A 16592-nucleotide genomic window follows, 5' to 3' on the forward strand; every position below is an offset into this window, starting at 1 on the left:
GGTTCCTTCTCAACCTCAACCCCAGGGACAAATGCATGAAATGAAGTTAAGAGCATGTAGCCTCAGGTTTGCTGTGTGGATCTAACACCTGGCTGATGGTGGGTGTTCAGTAAATGTCAGTCAGTCAATCTGTCTGCCCCTGTCTCTCTTTCCCTCATCTCGGTTCCCCAAGATCTAAGCTGGGTGGAAGCCTGGGTATCAGGGATACTCACAGAATGTAGGTGATAACTCCTATGCTCCTGAAAAGTAAAGAACAGTCAAGTCAGGGGACGCCTGGCTCCAATCCTAGACCAGCGACAGGACTCCCCAGGGTGTCCTCAGGGGAAGGCATTACTTGGCTCCTTCATGGTGGCCCCTGGATACTGTCTCAGGCCCCACATCCCTCTCTGTCCCATGTTGCAGTTAGCAGCCTGGGCCACGTATGGAGTCATCAAGCTCTGGACATTAAGTCTGAGGACTGAGATCAAGACCAGATTCTTGCACTGGCCAGCTCAATGCTTTGGGCAAGTCCTTTATCATCTCTGACCCTCTCTCTCCTCATAGAATGAGGATAATGGTAACTACCTCCCAGGACTGCTGGCAGGATTTTAGAAGGCCACGGAATGAAGGTGCTCTATAAACTGGCAAGCACTGTTCAAATGAGTCTCAGCAGCAGCAGCCTCAGGCCCAGATCAGGAGCCCAGAACATGAGAGGCTCTCCACGAACACCCGGCTGAGTGACTGGTTGAGCTCTCATTGCTCTTATCTTCATCGTGGCCGTGGGAGCCCTCAGGATGTCCCACCTCTCCTCTCCTTTTGCTCCTTATTTCTCTACTGCTGACAAAGCTCTGCCACAGCCACGTTCAGGAGCTCAGAGAGTTGGGTGTGGGGAAGGTTTTCATGGTCAAGAGGATATCGCTGAAGCTGAGGTCTGAGGCCTTCTGCCCCTGTAAGGACTCTTAGGCCAGGGGCTGGGGTGGGCTCCACCACTTACCACATGTCAGCCTCCAGCCCCAGGGGCTCATAGTTCACGATTTCTGGAGCTGAAAGAAGGCATATTGAAGAATCAACAGGAGTGTGAAAATGTAAGGAGATGGTTGTAGGGAATTTGATGCCAAATGCCTCCACCCTGATACCCCGTGAAGGAAAATCAGAACAATATATGGAGGTTGTAGGTCTAAGAATCTTGAGGAAGGAAGTTGCTTGTTATACTGGTAGAAACCTTTTTACAAACAGGCCTTAATAGGGAGGACGAGGGAAAGTATACAGGAACACTGGGAAAAGGAGGGAGAGGGTGAAGAGATGTAGGTGCAGGAAGAAGAAATGTGGGTGAAGGGACAAGGCCACTTGAGAACTTCCTGGTGGAAACCAGGGATGTCATTGCTGGAAGGAGATGGAGAAGAAAAGGCAGGGAGGGAATACACCGTCCTCTGAGTCTGGAAGAGAGGGCATCTCCCACCTGTGTGACGTGCGGACATTCTTTGGACCACTGGGAGGGGGAGGTTGGGTAGATAGAGAGCCTCCAGAGGAAGATGACCAGGGGGCAGCTGGTTATCAGGTCTGGGCTAGAGCTTGCAAATTTCGAAATAGTGTACAAGAAGAAACAGAGCTGTGTGATACTATAGTGACCAAGAGAGGGTGTAGGGAGGAGACAACACTCAACCAAGGAGAGAAGAGGACCAAATGCTGCTCAGAGGTCCAGGCAGGTATGCACTGGAAGGTGACTGTGCACTTTATGCTCGCTGAAGTGCCCACAAAGTTTCAAGGAAGTGGGAAATGGACATAGGAGTGTCTATGACTCTTTTAAGAGCTTAGCAATGAAAAGGAGGAGAAAGAGAGGGTGGAAGCTAGAGAGGGGAGCTGCTAATGGAAAAAGCTAGAGGGGGGAGAAGGTAATGCACTGGTGTGAAACTGTTACGCACCCCAGAAAAGTCATGTTCTTTAACCCTGATTCAGTATTGCTGGGTGGGATCTTTTGATTAAGTTGTTTCCATAGAGATGTGTCCCACCCGATTGTGGGTGGGACCTTTTGATTAGGTTTCCATGGAGATGTGTCTCCATCTATCCATAGTGGAGTTGCTTACTGAAGTCCTTTAAGAGGCAACCAGATTGGAGAAAGCTTCAGAGCCCACACAGCTGGAGACCTTTGGAGATGCAGAAGAAAAACACCCCTGGGGAAGCTGTTTTGAAACAAGAAGCCAAAGACCCAAGCAGATACCAGCCACATGCCTTCCCAGTTGACAGAGGTATCTGTCCTGGGATGCCTTAGTTTAGACGTTTAATGGCCTTAGAACCATAAACTGCAACTTAATAAATTCCCTTTATAAAATCTGTTCCATTTCTGGTTTGTTGCATTGCAGCAGCTTTAACAAACTGTAACAGATTTTGGTACAAAAATGGGGTGTTGCTGTGGTTTGCAAATACCAAACATGTTGGAGCATCTTTTTAAATGGATAAGGGGAAGATTCTGGAAGAGTTGTAAGGAACTTGATAGAGAAGGCCTAGAATGCTTTGAAGAGACTGTTGGTAGAAACGTGGACTCTAAAGATACCTCTGACGAGGCCTTACGCAGAAATGAGGCATATGTTATTGCAAACTGGAAGGAAGGTGATTCTTGTTTTAAAATGGCAAATAATCTGGCAAAATTGATACTGGTTTTGAATGAAAGGCAGATTTTAAAAGCCATGAGCTGGGATACTTAGCTGTAGAAATTTCCAAATTAAATATGGAATGTGCTGCCTAGTTTCTCCTTTCAGCTTATAGTGAAATGCAACAGGAAAGAGATAAGCTGAGAACTGAACTCTTGGGTACAAAGAAATCAGAAATTGATGTTCTGAAAAATTCTGGGCTTCCAGGAAGGGAGACCCCAGAGAATAGTGCCCCACATGGAGATTTAACCAAACATGGAAGCAGTCAGCCATTACAGGACAAGCCAGGATTGGAGATGGAGTTATCCAGAAAGGATTTGTAGACAGTCCTATTGTCTAATGGTTATGATCTCTGCATACTACCTATACAAAAAACCAACAGGAGTGTTGTGGGATCTGTATAAACAGAATCACTACTTGTCTGGGCTAAAGAGGACAGAAAAAGGACAAATTGAAAGAAAAACACCTTCAAAGGCAGAACCATGGAAGCTAAGGTCTGAAGCCAAGAAACTTGGGCCAGGAGAGTGGACCCACTCGTGCACTTGGAGAGGGTGAGTTTGCCCTGAAGGCAGAGGGCAGGCCTTCTGCCTAGATGTTCTGGAAGAGTTATGGTACCCCAGACCTCTGAGAGGGTAGAGCACATTCTTTGGTGGTTGCGGGGGAGCCTGGCTGCCACCCCATTGTTCTGGAGGGATTGAGTGTGTGCCCCAGAGATAGCAGAGATCCCAAGTGCTGCCCTGATGTTTGGAGAGGGTTGAGCTGAGAAAAAGAAAGTCCTCCAAAGTCCTCCAAGATTGCATTTGGAGAAAACAGGGCTACTGCATAAGCACTTAGAAATGGTGGTACTGCACTATCTAAAGCTCTGAGGATAAATGCCTCTCAGACTTTGAAATCTAATGAAGTTTGCCCTGCAGGTTTTCAGAATTGTTTGAGTACAGTGACCCCTGTGTTTCTTCCAATTCCTCCCTATGGAAATGGAAAAATGTATCCTATGACTGTCCCTCCTTTGTATGTTGGCAGCAGATAACCTGTCCTGAGTTTTACAGGTCCAGAGTCAGAGGATAATTTTGCCTTAGGACAGACTATGCCTGCGGCTGACTTTGATGAGAGTTTGGACTGGTTTTAACTCTGTATTTTATTTGTGTTGCTACCAAAATGGATTTAAGGCTTTGTGATATTGTAATGGAATGATTTATTTTGTATGGAAAAAACATGTCTTTTTGGTGTCCAGAGGGTGGAATGTGCTGGTTTGAATCTTGTTGTGTACCCAAGAAAAGCCATCTTCTTTAACCCTGATTCAGTATTGCTGGGTGGGATCTTCTGATTATGTTGTTTCCATGGAGATGTGGATAGGACCTTTTGATTAGGTGGCTTTCACAGAGATGTGTCTCCACCCATTCAAGGTGGGGTTGCTCACTGGAGTCCTTTAAGAGGGAACATTTTGGAAAAAACTGCAGAGTCAACAGGGGACCCAGTTGTTTGGAGATAAAGAAAGAAAAACACACTCTGGGGAAGCTGTTTAAAACAAAAAGCCAAAGACCCCAACAGATGGCAGCCACACATCTTCCCAGCTGATAGAGGTGTTCTGGACCCAATCAACATTCTTGAGCCAAGATATCTTTCCCTGGATGCCTTAGTTTGGACATTTTAATGGTCTTAGAACCATAAACTTGCAACTTAATAAATTCCCTTTATAAAGGCCATTCTGTTTCTAGTATACTGCATTCCAGCAGCTTTAACAAACTAAAACAGGTAAGTCTTTTCATCTAGAACAATATCAAAATCATTGCACCTATAGGGTATGCCCACTGTTCCACCTTCCGGCCTCCTCAAACTTCAGAATACAGGGAACCGCTATCCTGGCTTTGCTTATTTATAAAATTTGTGTCATACTGTATGTGATCTATTGTCACTTGCTTTTTCACTTAACATTACGCATCTAATGTTCATACATGGGCTTTCACTTTCACTGCTATAATTATGAGAATATACATAATTTTTAGTCTCCTAAATGATCTTAGTGATCATTTGGGTATTTTCCATTTCTTTTATGGAACAAATTGCTATGCGTTTTTCTGTATGCTATTTCCCGATGCACATGTGACAGGCCTTCTTTAGCTTGCCCTGCAGACAAATAGTCACTGACTGTCACTGTTCCAGATAAGATAGGTACAGAAATTGGGAGTAAACATTTAGAAACTCTTACAGCAACTTGGCACTGCGATGTCATCCAAATATGTGATTATTTTTTCTAGGAATTTATTTTTATTGTATTTTACTGAAGTAGCAGTCCAGAACAGATGGAAAGATTTTTTCTTTTTTTAAAAATAATCTTTTGCCACAGTAAGTTTAAGAAGCACAACTATGGGATATAGGTCTAAGAGCAGAACTGCTGTATTGTTAGGGTTTGTTAATATCCAACTTTATAAGAAAAAAACTAATTGTTTTCTTAAGTGATTGTGCAAATTTACACTCCCATGAGTAGTGAGTAAGAGTTCCATTTTAGTCACTTAGTCACACCCTGACCAACATTTCTATTGTCGGACTTTTAAATTTTTGGCAAAGCAGTAGTTGGATAGTATTGGTATTTCACTGTGGTGTTTATTTACATTGCTCTTGTTACTAATGGGGTTAAGCATCTTTTTGTAAGTTCAGTGGTCATTTCTGTTGTCTGTTAGAAAATGCCTGCTCATGTTTTATGACCACTTTTCCAATGGGTTATTATCTTTTATTGATCTGCTGTAGTTCTTTCATATTCCGGTTTCGAATCCTATCAGTTATACACAGTCCAGATGTGTTCTCCAAGTGAGTAAATCGTTTTTCATTTTGTTATTGTTTTTTGATCATCAAACGTTCTTAATTTTAACATAGCCAAATTTATCAACTCTTTTCTTTGATGGTTAGCATTCTGAGGTTTCGTTTAAGAAATTCTTCCTAACTTGAGGTCATTAAGGTAGTTCCCTTTATTTCATTCTAAAAGTTTAAAGGTTTGTCTTACATTCTGAAGTCTTTCCACGTGGAAATTAATTTTGTGTATGGTATGAAGAAAGAATTCTTTTCTTTTTCTTTTTCCATATAAATAACCTATTGTTCTAGCATCATTTATTGAATAACTTGTCCTTTCCTGAGTGATTTGCAATACTACATCCCTACATATCAAATTTTCAAAATGTGTTTTTGCTTTGTTTTGGGCCTCTCTAATCTGTTCAGTTAATTTGTTTATTCCCCCTATAATGTTATGTCTTGTAATCTAGTGGGGCAGGCCCTTCGCTTTATTCTTCACCAAGAGAATTCTTTCTATTCCAGGGTCTTTGATATTTTACATATTATCTTAAAATCATCTTGTCAAGGCCCTAAGAAAGCTAGCTTGGAGTTTTTATTAGAATTGCTTTGACTCTATAGTTTAATTTGGGGATACTTCACTCTCCCCATCTATGAACATGGTCTATCTCTCCATTTTATTAGGTCTTCTTTAAGATATGTCAACAAGTTTTATTATTTGCTCTATACAGGTCTAGCATTTGCTGTTATATTTATTAATAGGTATCTTATTTTTTTTAACCACATTATTGAAATATAATTTACATACTATAAAAGTCACCTGCTGAAGGGTGCTGAAAATAGATGGTAATAAATATTTTAAAATGTCACCTTATGTGTGAGACGAAAGCAAAAAATGTTTGTTACAAAATTTATATCTTGACTAGTGCATTTCCTAATATAACTTATGTAGATAGTTTGATCGAACACCATAAGTACTTGGAATCTCAGGTAGGACATGAGATTTTGTTGGTTTGTCCAGAGTGATGCCCCGATGAATCCCAGAGTGATTCAATCAGTGAGTGGAAAAGTATTTGCAAAGCCCCCTTCGGGGAATGGTGAGAACGGGGAGAAATTCAACTTCCCCAAGTTGAATTCTTGATATTCTCACAAGTAGTGTGGGCAACCAAAGCTATAGGCTGAGCCCCCAGTCTTAGGGTTTGTTCATATGAAACTTAACCCCACAAAGGATAGGTCAAGTCTACTTAACATTTAGGCCTAAGAGTCACCTCCAAGAGAGCCTCTTTTGTTGCTCAGATGTGGCCTCTCTCTCCAGCCAACACAACAAGCAATCTCACCTCCCTCCCCCTGTCTACGTGGGACATGACTCCCAGGGGGGTAGACATTTCTGGCAACGTGGGACAGAAATCCTAGAATGAGCTGAGACTCAGCATCAAGGGATTGAGAAAAACCCTAGAATGAGCTGAGACTTAGCATCAAGGGACTGAGAAAACCTTCTTGACCAAAAGGGGGAAGAGGGAAATGAGACAAAGTGTCAATGGCTGAGAGATTCCAAAAAGAGTCGAGAAGTTATCCTGGAGGGTATTCTTATGCATTAAGTAGATATCATCTTGTTATTCAAGATGTAATGGAGAGGTTGGAGGTAACTGCCTGAAAATGGAGAGCTGTGTTCAGTAGCCATGTTTCTTGAGGATGATTGAATAATGATATAGCTGTCACAATGTGACTGTGTGAATGTGAAAACCTTGTGTCTGATGTTCCTTTTATCTACCTTGTCAACAGACGAGTAGAACATATGGACTAAAAATAAATAATAGGGGGAAACAAATGCTAAAATAAATTTAGTTTGAAATACTAGTGATCAATGAAAGCAAGGGGTAAGGGGTATGGTAGGTATAATCTTTTTTCTTTCCTGTGTTCATTTTATTTCTTTTTCTATTGTCTTTTTATTTCTTTTTCTGAATTAACACAAATGTTCTAAGAAATGATGAATATGCAACTAAGGGAGGATATTGTGAATTACTGATTACACATGTTGATGTTTTATTTGGGTTGTTAATTGTTTTTAATTAATAAATAAAATAAAAACGAAGTCACCTGCTGAATGAGTATATGACTCAGTAAATTTTAGTATACTTGCAGAGTTGTACAATCATTGCCACATTCTAATTTCAGGACATTTTCATCACCCTAAAAAGAAACCTTGAGATCCCTTATTTCTGGCTCTTATTGTCAATAGTATCTTTCCAGATTACTTTTTAATTTATTTTTTGCTGAAGTGCTGAAATGCAGCTGCTTCTTTGCTTACCACAATGCTAATTCCTCATTAAATACAACTTGCCTATAAATTCTTTTTACATTTTCTATAAAGACAATTGCTTCTCTGTAAATAATTACAGTTATTTCTTCCCTTTATTTTTTAATTAATTTTATTTATTTTTCTTGTTGTACTACACTAGTTTGGACCATTGGTAGAATATTGAATAGAAGTGAGTGATAATGGGCATCATTTCTGTGGTCTGAGATATTCCGTAAGCTCCTTGAGGGCAGGGTTTTCTTAGAGATGACACAGTGCAATGGAAGGAGCACAGGCTTTGATGGTGGATGTCTCTGAGTTTGAATCTCAACTCCACCACCTACTAGTTGTGTCGCTTTTAACAAGAGACATAATGGAGAAAATAATTAAATCTACTCCATGATTCATTTTGAAGATTAACTGAGATAATGTCATAGTGTACCAGGCCTAGTAACTGGCATATAGCAAGGTTTCCTAGCCTTAGGTCTGTGGCGCCTCTGCAGAGCCATTCCATAGTGGCTGCAGAGATGGTATATGTGGTCTGGAAATCAATCAGAGTAGGTGGTCTGAGATATTGTCTTTAGCAGCTTCAGTTTCCAGGTTTTGAGGAGAAAACACCCTTCCTCCACCTCCAGGACCACTTCAAATCCCAAAGGCGAGTAGGTGGATCAAGCATCTGGAGAATGATTTCCTTTTTCCTTTTCAGGAAATCAGAGGAGGTTGAATTTATGGGAATGTGAAAGGGTGAGGTGATTTTAAATCTTCAAAAAAGAGCTCATCTAAGAGCAGGAGGTAGGGTCAGCTCTGGGAAGGTCTAACTCTGCAGAAGCCTCTAGGTCCTACCTGGCTACCCTATGACTTCACTGGGCCTCCAAGCCAGTGACCTGGGCCCTCACTCAAAGGTTCAGCAAGGTATTTCCTTCCCCACCCTTTAGGTTCTTACAGGTTCTCCCAGGGAATCATCACTCAGCCCAGGGGATACAGTCCTAGACACAGGGTTTGTTCCCAGGATTTCTCTACCTTTTGATCCTAGACTTTCAGCTGGGAGAGAAACAAGTCTAAAGCTCACCAACAAATTCCGGTGTCCCAAAAATGTTCTTGAACTCGACTCCGTCTTCTATTTCATGAGCCAGGCCAAAGTCAATCAGCTTGATGTGTGGAATGGGAACAGCCTTGTCTAACAACATGATGTTTTCTGGCTGGGAACAAAAAAAGAAAAGAATTAAAGCCCTGCTTTGTAGTTTGCTTTGGGGTTTGGGGTGGAGTTTGTGTCCTTTTTTAGGCGACCAACAGCATGAATTCTTTCTTGCTTTTGCATCTTCAGACTTCTCCTGTGAACTCAAAAACAGTCTCAGCACCAAGGGCAAGTCATGGGTTTTTTTCCTAAACTGCTGCTGACAGTAGGACTTAGAGATTGGGGCTCTTGTCTTCCTTCTGTCTTTAAATGGCAGATTTGTTTACAGCAGTGCCTCTGGTTTCTCGATATGTCAAATCAGGCCAGTGAGATACCTGCATTTCCTATCAAGAAAACATGGCCTCTGTCAGTGTGATGGGTTGGGGGTGGCGCAGCTTTGCCTGGGTTCACATGTGGCTTAGTGACCTCTGTCTTCCTGATTGTCTCTCTCCCTGGCCAGCTGACTTCCTGTTGACAATGCTCCCCTCCTTCTAGGCTAACCATATGGCCCACACTTCTCTATGTAGTAAACTAATTTTGACCCACAACCGGACACAGGAAAAAAATGCACCCAATTTCCAGGGAAAATACCAGCAGCCCAGGCTATTTCCAGCCCAGCAAACAGCGACGGGTCGGGTCGGACACAACAATGGGGTGTGTATTAGGGGTGGGGGGGGAGGGTGGGCCCTGGCCTGGCCCTCACACACCCTGGGCTCCCGAGAGACTTGAGCAGGGCCCAGAGCCATACTCCACTCACTCCTACCCAAGCTCTCAGAGTGCGAGGTGGGTGGGCAGTCACTCTCCTTCATTGCTTTCCTCCCACTCCTCACCACGACTGGGCTATGCTCTTCAAAATGCTATGTCCTGAAAACGTACGTCCATGCAAAAACGCGCACATGAATGCTCAAAGCAGCATATCCATATTAGCCAAACAATGGAAACAACCGTAAATGTCCACCAACTAATGAACAGATAAACAAAATGTGGTCTAGCCATACAATGGAATATTTGGCAATAAAACAGAATAAAATACCTATATATGCCACACCGTAGGCAAACCTCGAAAACATTATGCTAAGTGAAAGAAGCCAGACACAAAGACCACATATTGTATGATTCCATTTTATGAAATATCCAGAACAGGCAAACCTATACAGACCGAAAGTAGAGTAGAGGTTGCCAGGGGCTGAGAAGTATGGGGGAAAACAAGGAGTGGCTGCTGAGGGGTTTAGGATTTCTTTGGGGGATGATAAAAGTATTCTAAAATTGATTGCTTTAGTTGTTTGCACAACACTGTGAATTGTATATTTTAAATGAGTGAATTGTATTGTGTGAACTATATCTCAATAAAGCTGTAAAGAATGAATGATCGAATGAATGGATGTTTCAAAAATTGATTGTCCCTGATGTGCAAATTTTCCCACCTCTGCATGTTTTACTCACACCATTTGCTCTATCTGGAATGCCTTCTGCTCAATCTCTGCCTATTGAAATCCTAACTCAAAGTCTAGGTCAACCCACTTTATCCTTGAAGCCCTTCTGACATGCCCTGAGCTGCCCCCATTCCCCACCAGAAGGGAACCTTCCCTCCCCCAAGCCCCTTCAGACTTATTTGAATCTTATTTTGTTATGATATTTGTCACATTCTCCCTTGTCCAAGAGTCCTTTGCTATCTGTCCTAGTGTCCCTCCAGACCCTCTGCTGGAGGGAAGATTCAGGTCTTTGCACCCCTGCCCGCACAGAGCCCAGCACACAGACTGGCACTTTGAAAGTGGCAGTAAGCGTTCGCTGAACTGAATTTGAATTTGGACTGAAGACTCACCCAAAGCCCCAGGCTTCCTGACGCCTTTGTGCCCTCATGCCACAGCAGCTGGAAACTTTCATTTGATGGAATTGACCGAGGTCCCTTTATTTTTCCTTTTTTAAAAAAATAACACGTTTCCTTTTTCATTTTTAAAACCTGTTTATTTTTTTATTTTTTATTTTTTTATTAATTAAAAAAAATTAACTAACACAACATTTAGAAATCATTCCATTCTACATATGCAATCAGTAATTCTTAATATCATCACATAGATGTATGATCATTTCTTAGTACATATGCATCGATTTAGAAAAAGAAATAGCAAGACAACAGAAAAAGAAATTAAATGATAATACAGAGAAAAAATAAAAATAAAAATAAAAAATACAAAAATATATAAGAAAAAAACTATAGCTCAGATGCAGCTTCATTCAGTGTTTTAACATAATTACATTACAATTAGGTAGTATTGTGCTGTCCATTTTTTTTTAGAAATCATACCATTCTACATATGCAATCAGTAATTCTTAACATCATCACATAGATGCATGATCATCGTTTCTTAGTACATTTGCATCGGTTTAGAAGAACTAGCAATATAACCGAAAAAGATATAGAATGTTAATATAGAGAAAAAAAAATAAAAGTAATAATAGTAAGAACAAAACAAAACAAAACTAAACAAAACAAAAGCCTATAGCTCGGATGCAGCTTCATTCAGTGTTTTAACATGATTACTTTACAATTAGGTATTATTGTGCTGTCCATTTTTGAGTTTTTGTATCTAGTCCTATTGCACAGTCTGTATCCCATCAGCTCCAATTACCCATTATCTTACCCTGTTTCTAACTCCTGCTGAACTCTGTTACCAATGACATATTCCAAGTTTATTCTCGAGTGTCGATTCACATCAGTGGGACCTTACAGTATTTGTCCTTTAGTTTTGGGCTAGACTCACTCAGCATAATGTTCTCTAGGTCCATCCATGTTATTACATGCTTCATAAGTTTATCCTGCCTTAAAGCTGCATAGTATTCCATCGTATGTATATACCACAGTTTGTTTAGCCACTAAAACCTGTTTATTATTCTTCCTTTCTGGAGGTTTTTCTCAATCCTGTTTTGAAAATGTGTCAGAGTTCTTTCCCAAGGCAGAGCAAATTCTTGGGCTCTGCAGAAAATGGGGAGGGGAGCGGGAGCAAGGGGAAGTGAGGGGACAGGACAAGGCAGATGGCCCCATATGGACCTTGACGCAGCTGACCAGTGACTGCCATGGATCTTCAGTATCCTAGAGCCCTACCACCTTCCCACTCCCTGGCAGGTGGCTTCTCTTCCCCCCATTCCATATAGACTCCTCAGACATTTGGCTGGGGACTTCTCCAGGGTAAAGGTCCTCTGGGACCTGCTGGCCAGGACACCGTCAAGGCCAAGGGCACCACCTTCCGAGACACACGGGAGCTGTGGTAGACAGAGGTGCAACCAGGTGAACTCCTGATGATCCCCAGGATAGGGTGGATGGGGAAGGGAATGGGAAAGGTCCTTGCCTTACATCCTCTTGTTTCTGTGGCCTACAGTCCAGGGAAAATAGTGTCAAACTCACTGGCTTGTGAGAACCTCAGGGCAAGGCCATATTTTCCCACCTGAGTCTCACCTGTCCACAGCCCAACCCCAAGACCCTAACACACACACAACAGGTGACTTCTCCCCTCTTGGAGGACCTTCCCCACCATTCCCCTGTCCCAAACCTGGCTAATTTCTCTTCATATTTCAGTAAAGATAGTACCTCCCCCAGAAGGCCTTCCCTGATCCCCACCTCCCTACCACCCACCTCCCTAACCCCCAAATATCGTCTACCTCCCCAATTGCAGTACTTTGTATACACTTTTACTCTTGTCTCCTTCCACTGGACTGGGCTTCCCAAGCATCTTATTTCTATCAGTGCCCCTCGAGCCCAGTATAGAGCCTGGCATGCACCAGGTACTCAATAAATGTTCCCTGAGTGAAGACAGGTACCATTCATTAAGCCCCTACAGTGTGCAGGGTCACCTGCTAACCAAGCATGTGATATACTTGACCCCTCATTGAACTCTCCTTTCCCTTTTCTCCGAAAAAGAAACCAAGACTGAAATTCTAGCTTATGGTCATTCAGAGATTTTAACCTTCACCTGTCAGACACCAAAGCTACCTAACCACAAGACTAAACCTTTCCCTGTCTCTCAAGGGCCTTGTGAGTCTATCTCAGGAAGAAGCTGGAATGCCGCTTAGGCCTGGCAACCTCACATCCTGTCTCAAGTCTTACTGTTTCCCTCCTCAGGAACCTGCTTCCCAACCCAGGCTGCATTTTCTTCTGGTGATGCTTTCACCTTGGTAGGTCAGTGGTCTCCAAATCCTGTCCCTGGCCTGGCTCTCAAGTTCATTTCAGAGGAGGCCCTGCCAAGGGAGGACAAGTATCTAAGGTGCGTCTGGATGAAAGGATGTGGTGTGGAGGCTTCAGGCTGGGAGGTGGCCCTGGCGTAGTGGGAACCCTCTTCTAAGCAGTCAGGACCTGGGTTCTTGTCCCTGCCTCACCACTCATTTCCTGAGCCATTTGATGCAGACACACCTGCAGGCTCAGACCTACCCTGAAGCTACAGCCAACTTGGGAACAAACAGAGGCCACCAGCTCCCTGCCACCACAGGATATTTCCTGCTCCCTTCCCAGGCCACCAAGGTCCAGTCCTGGTGGACCTAGATCATCCAGGGGATTCAGACCCCATATCTGCAGCCCCTTCTGCTTTCAGAAAGACTTCCCAATCCCCACTAGTAGCCTGCTGATACCCAAGAAGCAGGGCAGGGACAAACATTTATCACAAGTTACCAAGCCAAGCAGCATGCCAGTGTTCTAGGTATACACCATGTAATCCTTGCAGCCTTCCTGAGCAGTAGGTACTATCATCCCCACTTCTTGGATGAGGAAACTGAGGCTAAGAAAGCAAAAGAGTTTTCCCAAGGTCCAGTAGGTCATAGTGGCGGAGTCAGGGTGGGCTGCCACAGGGGCATTCCAATCCCTGTTGTCTCAGCACCCATCAGGCATCTTCAGTGGACCACCTGACCACAAGAGAAAGCCCAGCTGCCCTAGCCTGATATTTGAGACACTGAAGGTTGTACACCAGCTGCCCCATGCTATCTTTCTAGGCTCGCCACCCATCACTTGCCTGTTCTTCAGAATATAAGATAATAACCTTATAAGGTATTATCAGCCCAGAACAATGGCTCAATTCCTTCTTCTGCTTTGGCTGTTCCCTTCTCTGGAATGCCTTTCCTACTCCTCTTCACACTTTCAGAGCTTATCCCCCTACTCCTTTTACCCTTGGTCTTGCGCTGTAACCCCTGAGCGCTGACAAGTCTCACTGGTGGTCCTAAATTGTAGGCTGACTCTCATATAGTGGCGCTGCTTTCCTGGGTGGTGGCCTCCCTGGGAAAACTCAGATCCAAGGATCGGTTGTAAGCTCCTGGCCTCCTTATGGTATCCTGCATTCTGCACACGCCATTAATATTTGCTTTGATGAACTGAAAAAGAGCTGAATGGAATTTTGGGGTAGTAGAGGCGTGGAGGGAGGTTCCTTTCCCCTAAGCCCGCTGACCCTCCCTTTCTGTCCTGTGGAGGCTCTCCACCACCACTAGAGGCGCCAGAGTGCACTCCTCCCTATAGGGAAGCTGGCTGGGTCAGGAGAGAGAAGGTGAGGCAGAGCTTCTAAGATGGGGCCTGAGGGGCCAGCAAGGCAGCAGTTCTGTATGGGGTTGGACTAAGATTCTCCGCTTCTCTCCTCCCCTAACAGGGCAGGGTGGTGGAAGACAGCCCAGTCCTGCCTGCTGGGAAACTCCATTCCCAGCTCTACTCCTCAAGATTGTGGAGGTTAAACAGGTCACTTCCTCTCTGAGCCTCAGCCCCCACTGCTGTAAAATGGATACTGCATGGCATCCAAAGCCCACTGGAGCCCTGAGCTTTGCAATTTTAAAGTGGCACAACTTCCCAATCTGGCTGGGCAAATCCCTACTGCTCTGGGCCCCCAGACAGGTAGTAGGAAAGGTCAGTCCCCTGTCTCACCTAAGGAATGAAGAGCAAGGCTGCTGCTGAGCCCAAGCCAGGCTGCCCTCTGGGAACAATGATCCTTGCCATACTTCCCTACTCCTGTCGTTCTCCCCTGGCTTTATTTACTTCACCCACACACCTGTCGTCACCTCCAAAGCGTGGCCAGAGGGGGGTCTCTGATGGCTGCAGGGAAGGGCCGCATTCCTGTAAGCCGCACACCACCCAGCCCAGTCCAGGACCCGCAGGGCTGTCAGCAGGAGGTGGAACTGCCCCTGTCTTGTTGGACAAGGCTCCCGGCTCAGCCCACCACGCTGGCAGCGGTGGGAGAGGCCAACATGCCCCTCCACGTCCCAGAGGATCTGGCCAGAGGTGTCTGCTGTGGTGCCAACAGGAGGCTGGTCCTCAAGGTGGGACCCAGACTGATGAGTGATCCCCACAGGCCCAGCACCGCAGGCACAGGAGCCCCTGCAGGGTAAAGACCCCCCTCAAGGCGGCTATCTGGTGAAGTGCAAAAGGCAAGGGCTTAGATTGTGTTTGGGGTGATGAAAAAGTCCTGCTAACAGATGGTGGTAATGGATGGTGGCAAAATTAATTAATGTCACTGAATTATACACTAAAAAATGGCGGGGATGGCAATTTTTATGTTATTTACATATATATATATATGTCAACCACATCAAAATTTAAGTAAGTAAATAAATCTGTAGAAATTTAGGGATTAAAAAAAAAAAAGGTGAGGGCCTGGAGTCACACAGGCCTGGGTCCAAATCCCAGCCATTCACTAATGTGAGACCTGGACAAGGTCACTGGGCCTCTTGGAACCTCGGTTTCCCATCTGTGAAATGGAGACACCTCCCATGGCATAAGGTTGTTCTGAAGATACAGAAAGAGGGTTCATGTAAGGAGCAGTGTCTGGCAAGATTTTGCAAAATGGCAGCTATGTTTAGTCACTCTTTTTTGGGATACTGGCACTGACAACGTCATCTCTTAGTGCTTTGAAATAAGTCCCTGCTGAATCAGCTGTACATGGCTCAAGAACATGTCCTTTCACAGGACCGCCACTCACCCACTCATCTCTCCTCCCATGCCCCACCCCATCCCACTCTCCCCTTGCAGATTCACAATGTTAGGGCCACAAGAGATCACTTAATCCCTTCATATTCCAGAGCAGCTCAGAGAGGTCAAGAAACTGCCCAAGGTCACCGAACAAGGAGCATAGCTAGTACATGAACCCAAGTCTGTTGACCCCAGGCCCAAGGCTCTCCTCAGGTGCCTGCAAGGCCTGCTGCTGCAGGGTGCGGCTGTTCAGCTCCAGCAGAGCTGGAGACCAGCCAGGTCTGTGCTGGGGGACAAGGAAGCTGCTGACGAACCTTCACTGAAAATGTCAAGCACAGCCCTAGATTATTCAGGCAGTGCTGGGCAACCTGAGAATGAAAAGCTGCTCACTGCCAGGCCTCTGTGGGCAGGTTTCCAGCATGTTGTGGCTCCCTCTCCTCCTGAGCCACTGTAGATGAGACCACAGGCAGTGCCTCCCACAAGCCTTCAGTGTGGCCCAGGCCATTCAAGGCTCTCCTGCCCTCCTCTCTCACTTTTTGTGAGTTTACTCTCCGCTCCAGCACAGCTGACCCCCTCAGACTCCCCATACTAACCTAGAGTTCATTTTGCTGGAATACCTTCCTCTGACAAGTTCCTTCTCTCCCTCATCACCTAGCTCCAACACATTTGAACTGGAATATCTTTAAACCTGCCCCGCCCCTGCTCATGTCCCCTTTTGCCTTACTAAACTCCATGAGGGAGGGCAGGAGACTTGCTTTTCACTTCCACCCAAAAAGAGAGGCT

The 16592-nt window shown here is 44.4% G+C and overlaps 1 protein-coding gene across 5 annotated transcripts in view; it reads right to left on the reverse strand.

Annotated features, from left to right (window-relative positions):
• The window catches only part of DAPK2 (death associated protein kinase 2), a 157654-nt gene that overhangs the window by 46318 nt on the left and 94744 nt on the right, over positions 1-16592 (reverse strand). For all 5 annotated transcript variants that reach the window (XM_077128166.1, XM_077128165.1, XM_077128164.1 and 2 more), the window contains 3 exons: positions 8774-8903; positions 974-1022; positions 213-239 (listed from right to left, as the gene is read on the reverse strand). In XM_077128166.1, coding sequence (XP_076984281.1) covers positions 213-239; positions 974-1022; positions 8774-8903 — 206 coding nt within the window. The remainder of the gene's footprint in view (positions 1-212; positions 240-973; positions 1023-8773; positions 8904-16592) is intronic.

This window comes from Tamandua tetradactyla, chromosome 14, assembly GCF_023851605.1.
Source record: "Tamandua tetradactyla isolate mTamTet1 chromosome 14, mTamTet1.pri, whole genome shotgun sequence".
Classification (NCBI taxonomy): Eukaryota; Metazoa; Chordata; class Mammalia; order Pilosa; family Myrmecophagidae; genus Tamandua; species Tamandua tetradactyla.